This window comes from Myotis davidii, unplaced genomic scaffold (genome assembly GCF_000327345.1).
Source record: "Myotis davidii unplaced genomic scaffold, ASM32734v1 scaffold479, whole genome shotgun sequence".
Taxonomy (NCBI): Eukaryota; Metazoa; Chordata; class Mammalia; order Chiroptera; family Vespertilionidae; genus Myotis; species Myotis davidii.
In genome coordinates, this window is record NW_006289825.1 from 476,143 (window position 1) to 486,189 (window position 10,047).

The window sequence follows — 10,047 nt, forward strand, 5'->3', positions numbered from 1 at the left end:
CATCAGCCCTGCCCTAAGTGGCCCCAGGGTCTCAGTGTCCTGTGGTAATTGCTGAAAGCACCTCTGAGAGAAAGCTGCCCTCGAGCTCTGCCCGCTGCCAGACAGTCCAGTTTCTCCCCGTATGAGTCTGGGTCCCCAGAGACTTTCCAGGAACTGGATTCAGAGCTGTCAGGAGCTTGAGACTCCCTCCTGATTGAAAAAGACAACCGTGTCCTCAGTTGCCAGCCCTTTCCACATGTGCCTCCGTACCTCTGCACTTAACTTCCGCACCTCCTCTGAGTCTCAGTGTGCTTTTCTCTTTCCTTCTAGTTGTAGAATTTCCACTCAGCCAACCTTCCTGTGGTTCTGGATGATGTCTGTTTTGTCTTTTAGTTGTATTTTTGAAGTGGTTGTGCGAGGCAGCAATTTCAGGTGTTTACCTATGCCGCCATCTTGGTTTCTCTCCTTTATCTTTCTCTGTCTTAAAGATAGAGAGATAAATGTGCTGGGCTCTATTGCTTCCAGTATGGCTGTCAGAACTAGCTGGGGGCTGCCACTGTAGCTGCTCCCATGGTTTCACCCCACCCTCCCAGTGGAGCCAGTATGATGGTGAGTGGTGGAGGTTGGGAGGAAGCCAGGCTGCCACCTGTCTGGAGAGGGCAAGTAGGAACCACCTCCCTGCAGGATATCATGCTAAGTACAACTACCTAGAGATCAGATGGCACAGCCTGGAATAGTGTGTTCCTACTGCCAGGGAGTCTGGGCTGCAGAGCCAGCATGACAGAGTTCAAGTTCATTCTTAGGGAGTGGTGACCTGGAGGGCTCAACTGAGAAAGATTCTGAAATGGTGCCTGTGATCACTGGGAAAGAACGCTGTGATTGATTAGTGATGTCTCCTTTCGTGGCCTGTGATGCAGCTGTCCCCACTCTCCTCCCATCTTACCAGTACTGCCTTTTCTCCAGCTCCTCCCCCGCCCCAACACCTTCTGCCCTTTATGGTGGGTCTTTATCTGACCTCTGGCATTTGGCCCTGGGGACCACTCAGACCATCACAGCTGCTATCAATTCCTTGTTCTTAGTCTGTCTCCTCCTCTTTGTACTCATTCATTCCTTCAGCCATGGTTTTCCCAGGACCCACCTGGCACCAGGACCTCTGGATACAGACATGAGCTGAGAAACAGATCGCATCCCTGCCCTCTAGTCCAGTCTCACCAGGGAACCAGAGATTAATTAGGCCAGTGGTCTTCAACTGGGGACTGTTTTGTCCCTTGGGGCACATCTTAAAGACATTTATAGTTGTCACAACTAGGCAGTGAGTGCTTCTGGCATAAAGTGTGTGGGGGGCCAGAAATGCTACTCAACACCCTACTGTGCCCAGGACACCTCCCTCTCCCTCCCCCCCGCCCACACACACACACACAAGAATGACCTGGTCACACATGTCAGCAATGCCAAAGGCAAAAGACCGTGTGGGGATTTCTGGAAAGTTTTGAGAAATGATTTTGAGGAGAATTATAGGGCTGGGGACTTATGGGGAGGCTGATGGAGATTTTGACATTGGCCTTGGGCTCTGAAAGAGGAGTGGGAGTAGGAGGGAGAACGTTACTGGTGAAAGGCTTTTGGGGGTGTAAAGGCTGGCCCCCGCCCCCACGTCCTCTCTCCCTCCCCACCCTCAGATGAGAATGAATGTGTCATGTTGCCCATGGCCTGTGGCAGTGCCTCCTGCCACAACACGCTGAGTGGCTTCCACTGTGTCTGTCACTCTGATTTTGTCTTTGACCAGACCTTGGGGAGCAGCCAGGATGTGGACGAGTATGTGACACGGGGAACCCTGTACCTACAGTTGCTACAATACCCCTGGCGGCTTACAGACTGGGCAAGGGTGAGGGACTTGAGTGGGATGTACCCAAACTCTCAAACCCTTGGGTGTCTGACATGGGCAGGCCTGTGTACAAATGTATATACACATGCACAGAGAATGGGCACAGAGCCCCAGCAGCAACTGTACATGTGTACACACAAGCTCACATGCACTGTGGTATAATTGTCCTCATGGCACTCCTGCATGATTGCACATCCATAGGGATGGATGCACACTTCTTTGATGACACGTGTGCATGAGCACAGCTCACACCTATGCCCACAAGCCCAGGCACCCTTGTGCATTCATATATCCAACATGCATGTGTGCAAGCACACGTTGACATCCCAGCATGCATGCAGACTTGCACATGCACTCGCCCCTGGGTACACTTAGGTACATTCATATACTCTGAGTGCATGCAGGTTCACATGTCTCCACCAAGTTAAGCCAACGATGCATGTTCCCGTGCGTACACACACACACACACACACACACACACACACACGTGTGCGTGCCTGGAGAGGTTCACACATAGCCACACTGACACATTTGCATGACACCACTTGCGCCCAGGGACAGTATGGCTACAGATAAATTATGGGGGTGGCAGGGGAGGCCTGCTGCCTCCACCTCCATCCTGGCGTAGGCACTGTGTCTTCAGCCTGAGCTTCAGCCCCAGATCTCAGAACACTCTGGATGAGGAGAGCTGCTCTCACCTAAGCCTGCTATGAGTGTAAGATCAAGGGCCTCCCCAGCCATAGCACAGCATGCACAGGGACCACCAGGTGCCATGGAGAATGCACTAGGTGTGGCAGTACAGTCAGTGGCAGGGACAGTCGGAGGATGCGCCAAAGGTAGAAACACCAGACTATCCAGCTTGTCCCAGCGTTGTGGTACCTGCTTAGGCCTTCCTCCACTTCCTCAGCTCCTGGAGTTCCCTTGGGCTCTCTGGGGTAAACAAGCCCCACAATCACCCCACTTCACTCCTGTTAATGAGTCAGGTACCTCCCACATAAACTCTGGCCAGGCGTGTTGCCCCTCATAACCCCTTCCATGGCACTTGGATGCCCCCCAACCTTATTTGCACCCCAGAACTTGTCACCCTTCACCTCTTTGCTGGCAAAACCTTCCCTCAGAGCTCCTCTGAATTTAGCACCAATGGGGCCCAGAGTAGCCAGCTTAATCCCTTTGTTCATTCATAGGCTAGTGGTCCTCCATCACTCCTCTCCTCTCCCTCTTCAGACCCTCCTCCTCCGCACCTCTTTCCTGCACCTTTGATGCTTGGGACTCTTGAGCCCACCTCAGCTCTAGAAATCATCCCCATACTCTCGGGGACAGCAGAGCACCTCGAGCTTTGTCCCTCTTGTCCTCTGGGGCCACTCCAGCCATAACCCTGACCCCAGGTTGTGTAGAACAGTGATTTTTGTCCCCAAGGCCACTGCTGGCCAGCCTTGCCACAAGGATCTGAGGCTAAACATTTATTAAGTGCCTGCTGGATGCACACACTACTCCAAGCACTCTGCATTCGTGGCCTCTCAATGTTTACAACAGTCTTGAGAGGTGGAGATGCCACTATCCCCATTTTACCAATGAGGAAACTGAGGCACAAAGAAGTTAGGTCACTTTGCAGATCTCACATTGCAGAACTTAAAAGTGGCAGAACAGGGGATTCCAGAGCAAGAGCACATGGCCTTTTCTTTACAAGCATCCTTCGTCTTCACGACCAGGCATCCTAGGCCCCTCTGCAGTCACTACCCTCTGAGACCATCATTTTATGTTATTTCAAAAAATCATTGAGCACAGAGGCCATTACCCACATCTGGGACCAAACTTCTTCACTCCAAAGATTTTTCTGAGCACTTACTGTGACACTGGGAACTGTAATGGAGCAACAGTAAACAGCAAAAAAAGTCTCTGCCCCCATGGGGCTGATACTCTAAAAATAGGGAGACAGAGAAGAAACAAGTAAAACATTGTATTTTATAACACATGATAAATTATGATACATGATAAATGCTGGGGAAACAACGAAGGCAGACCTAGGATAGGAATTGGATCTGAGGGGCTTTTAATTTTAGATTAAATATGAGTGGATTATTTTGCCCTGTTTTTCCCCTTTTGTTTTGTTTTTTTAACCTCTTGCTGGAAAAAAAAGTGACTGTATATGTTATCCCATTGTTACCATTATTTTCTGTAAGCTTTGCAAGGGCAGGGCCATGTGTCTGTAGGGTTTGCCACTGTGTCACCAGCCCTTGATCCTCAGAAGGGTGTTTGGGTTCTGTGACTTCGCCTGCAATACCCACAGACTGCCAGTAGGTGCTGGTAGGAGCACATGTTTGCAACACTTAATGGGAAGGACTGAAATCTCCAGAACTCAGGGGTTAGGAAACAGGAGCAGCTTTCACTTTTAATGCAACAGCAAAGCACCCCAGCAGCATGTCAATTAGGCAAAACAAACACAGCATTGCCCAGAGCAAAGGAGAAGAAAACAGTTAACCTCCTGTGTGATTGGATATGGCATCCAGCCCTGGTTAGTCTGCCATTGCGGCTGGCTGACTTACTCAGAGCCCTATCTGGCTGCCAGGACCAGGAACACACTCACAGGAGCTCAGATAAAGCAGAGTTTGTCATCTGCACACAGAGGGCTCTCAAAAAACCCAGATGCAGAAAGTGCAGCGGGCCTCCAGGAACCGGAAAGCTATCTGGCAACTCCTCTCTAGTCCAGCCAGATCTTGTGTTTCTCTCACTGTGTTGGGTCTGGCATCCTCTCTTAGGCTGACTTCTGCTACAAGGCCCTTGGTCATAATTCCAGCCACCCCATCCACCTTTGGGATCTGATGCTGTCTGAGTCTTATATAGGACTCTTAGGTCATATCCTCAATCCCTTCTGCCCAGACTGGCAGGAATCTCACAAAAGCCCCTCTACTGAGATTCGGGGTCTGGAGTAAGTGTGTAAAATTGGTTGTCTACCTTCCCTCTTTGCTTTCCATCTGAGAACCTCTGATTTCATGCCTCCATCTATAGCCCATGTGCTGTCCATTGACCTTGTGGATGGAAGGCTAGACAGAAGACAAGGACAGAGGCTGTTCTGTGTTTTCTTCCTCTTTAGAGATTGGCTATAATCTACCCTTGGTCATGACTCCATGCCCCCCTATTTACCGCATTCCAGTTCTGCCAGCCTCTAACCATCATCCACTTGGTTTTTTCTCCCCAGGTGAGTTTAGCCAGCTTTGATGTGGTGATCCTGCTGACCTTGGGCTTGAACCTCTCATGCCTGCGCTGGGCCGAGCACATCCTGGAGCTGCAGCCAGTGATGGGGAGTTTAAGAGGTCAGGTCCACTATGTTATTGTCCCCAGCAATAATCAGCTTCTTCCGCATGCATCACCTCCGTGGTCGCAGGTCCCTGCAGCTGCGGCGTCAGAGGCGAGAGCCTGGAACCTACCAGCTGGAGGTGGTGAGCATGGCAGGCCCCTGGTGCATCTGGGCAGAGGGACAGCCAGGGCCAAGGGTCCAGGCCTTGCAGCTGAAGGTTTGGTTACAGCTACTATAGCCTGGTCCCAGGCCCCTCCTGCAGCTCCCTGTCCAGACTCACCGCCTGGGCACCACCCAGGCCCAGCCTCATCCCATGGGTTTTGGGGAAAACTGATGAAACTCTGCTCGCTACACACTGCAGGGGGACCCTGGTGACGAGCTGGGGCCTTACTAAGGCCTCCATGCCTCCTCCTCTCCAGAGACAGGATATTTTGGAACTGTTGAGAATCCATCCCTGGTTGCAATGGCTGACCAGGTGGAACCCCGAAACTCAGGAAGAGTGACATGCTATGTTATTACCTCAGGCGAGATGAGTCTCTCCCCAGCAGTCTTTCCTGCAGGCAACTGGAAGTTGTGGCCTGCACCTCCACCTCCCACATTAGGGTCAAGCAGGGCCCCGTGATTCACTGTATCTGGTCAATCTCAGGCTAAACTTGTGCACTGCACCAGAGGCGGGCATAGGGCTCATCCCTCCAAGCAGAAGGGCCCACAGGGTTCATGCCCCCTAGGGTTCCTCATTGATGTTTCTCTCTCTCTCTCTCTCTCTCTCTCTCTCTCTGTGAGATTTCTCTCTCTCTCTCTCCCTCTCCCTCTCCCTCTCCCTCTCCCTCTCCCTCTCCCTTCCTCTCTGAAATCAATAAAAATATATTTTTAAAATATTGATGAAAATGGCTCACATTTCCAGACGACATACTACATATCGGACACCATTCTAAATATTTTCCAATTATTGACCCATTTGTTACTACAGCCTCAGGAAATAGAGACTGCTGTCCTCATCCTTTCAATCCTATTGCAGATGGAAAAGCTGAAGCTCAGGGAGGTCAAGCAACTTACCAAGGTGACTCCAGGTTGGAGGCAGCAGGACTGGGTTCAAAGTCAGACAGCTGTGCCGTCACCTGCCGGCCCCAGGTTGGGCCAGATCTACCGAGTTTGATGGCTGAGATTCTCATCCTGTTAACATGTAGTCAGTATGTGTGTGTCTACAACACAGATAGGAATATATTTAGTCCCCACAAACTTGTATGAGGCAGGCAGTGCTATCACTACATTTTATAGATGGGGTGTGGGGTGCAGGGGACTGAGGTTTAGAGAGTTTGTGGAATCTGCCTGGATCACAATAGTATAGTGAGGCCTGGATGTGACCCAGTTTCCTCCAAGTCTGGCTCCTGGCCCCAAACTACCTCTTCTCCTCTAAAGATGGTACATTTGCTTTCATTCAGAACATTCTTTGTCATGGATATGGGCTGCCTGAGGACAGCACATTTGGTTACATTGAGTTTGAGTGGTGACCTGGACCCTGAAATTTGCCTCTTCCTCCTCCTGCAGAGCAGTCACCGAACTCTGTCCTAGCTGGGGTCTGGTTCACCCAAACTATCAGGAGCTTCTGGGCCCCCATCAGCGCTTACAGAGGCTTCATCCATTAGCCGGTTATCACAACCCAGGGACCTGGGCAAAGCAAGGATGTGACCCCACTTTACAAACCAGGAAGGAGGCAGCAAGAGAGAGGAGCGGTTTGCTCAAGGTCACCAGCTGAACATGCACCTGGTCCTATATCTAGCAATCCAGTGCTCGGCCCTCTGGAGATATCTGCTATCCTGGAGTGAGAGGGGATCATGTGGAATTCAGCACAGGTTGGGACTGGCACCCCATAATGAAATGTGACAGAGACAGGAATGATGTTCCACCAAAGGTTTATTTTTAAAAGCACAGCTCAAGAGGGGTGTCCATGGATGGACTAGAGCTTTGCAAGGGCCCAGAGGGACATAGGCAGGTGTGGCCCCAGAGTAGGTGACAAAAGACTGCAAATGGGTGGTGATCCTTGATGATTGTCCATCAGAACCGTTGGCCAGGGCTGGCTCTGGATCTCAAAGAAAACAAAGGGCTCCCTCTTTACAGCTGCCTAAGGAACAGGAGGTGGCGGGGTGAGAGACCAATGCAGACGTGGGTACGGCTTGGAGAGTTGGCTTGAAGGATAGAGCAATTGGGGGGCTGCAAAGCAACAGTCACGGTGGAGAAACTCCAGCCCATCTTGAGTTGATTGATCCTGGAGATGTGCAGTCTCACAGTCCTGTAGGAGAGATTGGAGAGGACTGGAGAGGACGGCAGGTGACAGAGAGTGGAGTGGAGCTGAAGTTTCCTGGGCTGGGTCAGTTGTGGACACCTTGGACTCTCTCATGTGAACCTGTGGGGCTGACCACCGAACCAACCCTCCTTGGTCCTGCTGATGAGTCCTTGACCCAATCTGGCCTCATCATGAGCCCTCATCATGATGAGCCCAGAGATGGTAACATGATCCAAGTCCTTACCTGGATTAGCTATTGTTGGGAGGGAGGCATTCCTCTTGGTGCTTCCGATGCCACCTCTAAACAAGGAGGGTGGAACCCTGTAGGTTCCAGAGCTCAGCTTCTTCCCAATAGTGTGAGAGCCTGTCAGAAAGATGGAAATAGAAACAGATAATAGATTCATCAATACCCTTTGAGCACCTGGATCCAGCCAAGCCTGAAGCCATTCGCTGGTCATTTGAACTGATAAGTTTCCCATTTGCTTGACTTTCCCATCTCTGGCAATTGAAAGTGTTTTGACTAAAAGAATTGCTCATTCACTCAGTCTCCCACTCCCCAGCAACTGGCTTTCTTTGGGGTGTGGGCAGCTGTCAGCATGCTAGGTTGCAATCCCCTCCTTTGGGGGTTGAGAAGCTCAGTAGCCTGCAGCTGGGCTGGGGTCTCACCCACCTTGGAAGTTTCTCGAGGTGACTTGGTGATGCTTTTTCCGATGATTCAGTAACCTCATCCCATTTTGTACCCACTTGGCCTTTGGGTTCCCACACACCATCTTATGTCTGCGAGGGAAGTGGAATCTGTGCAAGTGGGAGTGGAGTGCAAGGTTAATGTGTAAGTGGGAAGCAAAGTTAGTTATGTGTGAGCTCCCACCCACCGTAGCCCCCACTGTCCCACTCACATCACAGCAGGTAGGTTACAGCTCCCACTCACATCCTGGTGATGGTAACTATGGGCCCGCTGGAGCACAGTCAGCTTGATGGAGGGATGGTAAGCCAGGCAACAGTCTTCAAAGACACCTGCAATCACAGGTGTCACTGCAATCACCCAGGCTCACTTTTCTTTTTTGTATTTTTATTTTTGTTGTTAATCCTCACCTGAGGATATTTTTTCCATTGATTTTTGGAGAGGGAGGAAGGGAGGAAGGGTGGGAGGAAGCAAGGAGAGAAACATCAAGTTGAGAGAGACATTGGTTGCTTTCCCGCATGTGCCTGCAACCCAGGTATGTGCCCTTGGCCGGAAATTGGTGCACAGGCCATTGAGTGACACAGCCATGGCCAGGCTCAGTTTTCTATGTATCTGTGTGGCTGCATTTGCACTGGGTGTGCAGGCACAGCCACCGATGTAGGCACTCTCAAACATATCATGACTGTCCCAGACCCCATGGAGGCTGAGGGACAGCCCAGGTGATAAGGAAGCCATTAGGCTCACCTTTGGTCCTTGATATGGGGACAGCTGGCAGGAGTTGGAGAGGGCCTGAGACCCTGGCTAGGAAGGGCCCAGGACCTCAAAGTGAATGGGAGACCAAGGCCATTTCTACTCCTGCTCTGGGACAGAGGGCAAGGAGGGCAGATGCAGTACCCTGAGGAGGGGCCAGGGGCCACCACTGCCATCTGGGTCCCTCCTCCTAAAATGAGTGGGCTGGCCTGCTGTTCCTGATGCCTGGTTCCTGCTCCAGATTGGCCTTTCCCCACCTAGGTCTGCCTCAGGTACCTCCTCTCTGTTCCCATCAGAGTCACCTCTCTGAGTCACCTGACCAGAAACCAGGAGGTCTCTGTTCATTTACCCTTTAGTTGAATAAAAGCATTTAGAGTTCCTACTCAGGGCCAAATGTCTGGATAAACAGAAGGGAATTGGACCTAGTGTTGTCATCGGGGATGTCCTGGCCTAGCAGGAAGACCAGGAAATTGATCTATGCTGGGAGGGGGAAGTTCAGAAAGGGAGGCACCCAGAGGAGGAGGTGCTGGTGCCAGAGGGTCTGGAAGCAAAGGATGAATTGATGCAAAAGATGGTACAGAGGCCTTCAAGGGATCTGTCCCTCTACTGGCCCCTGGAGTGACCATGACTAAGCCCTGGCAGAGTGAAGCCAGAAGGAGGGGTAAAGGAGAGGGCGAGAATGGCCCCAGAGAGCAAGGGGCAGTGGAGTCAAATGGATCCTGGGGCAGTGTCAGGCAAGCAGTTTCTTAGGCTGGGGGCCAGGATCAAAGGGCCTGGGCTTGCCTGCCTGCTGGAATGGACCTCTGATACCAGGGCAATGGAAACTAAGCCCAGCCCCCTCTGGGGCAAAGGCTAAGATCTGCTGGGGGACAGGAGAGAGCCTAGTAAGGGGTGGGTGGGGCAGGCGGACCTCGACCCTGCCCTGCCAGCTGCTGGGGTTCAGTTGCCTCCCCTGGGCCCACTGCGGTGGAGGGCACCGTGGTGGGGCTCCTCTCCTGGGTATTGCATGCCCAGAACTGGCTTTTAGTCGCCAAAATCCTCAAGTGCCTAATCTAGGGAGAGGAGGGAAGGTATTTCCCAATAATAACAGTAATTACTGTTGGTGCTGCAGGCACTGGGCCAAGCGTTTTGCAGGCATTAGTCCATTGGATCTTCATGGCCCCTCTCTCTACAGC

The 10,047-nt window shown here is 51.7% G+C and overlaps 1 protein-coding gene across 1 annotated transcript in view; it reads right to left on the reverse strand.

Annotated features, from left to right (window-relative positions):
• Positions 1-7,300: 7,300 nt before the first annotated feature.
• Positions 7,301-10,047, reverse strand: part of CCL25 (chemokine (C-C motif) ligand 25) — a 3,334-nt gene continuing 587 nt past the window's right edge. Inside the window, exons 2-5 of the mRNA XM_006762678.2 lie at positions 8,337-8,454; positions 8,111-8,235; positions 7,685-7,804; positions 7,301-7,446 (exon numbers count right to left, since the gene is read on the reverse strand). Coding sequence (XP_006762741.1) covers positions 7,439-7,446; positions 7,685-7,804; positions 8,111-8,235; positions 8,337-8,454 — 371 coding nt within the window. The 3' untranslated portion in view covers positions 7,301-7,438. The remainder of the gene's footprint in view (positions 7,447-7,684; positions 7,805-8,110; positions 8,236-8,336; positions 8,455-10,047) is intronic.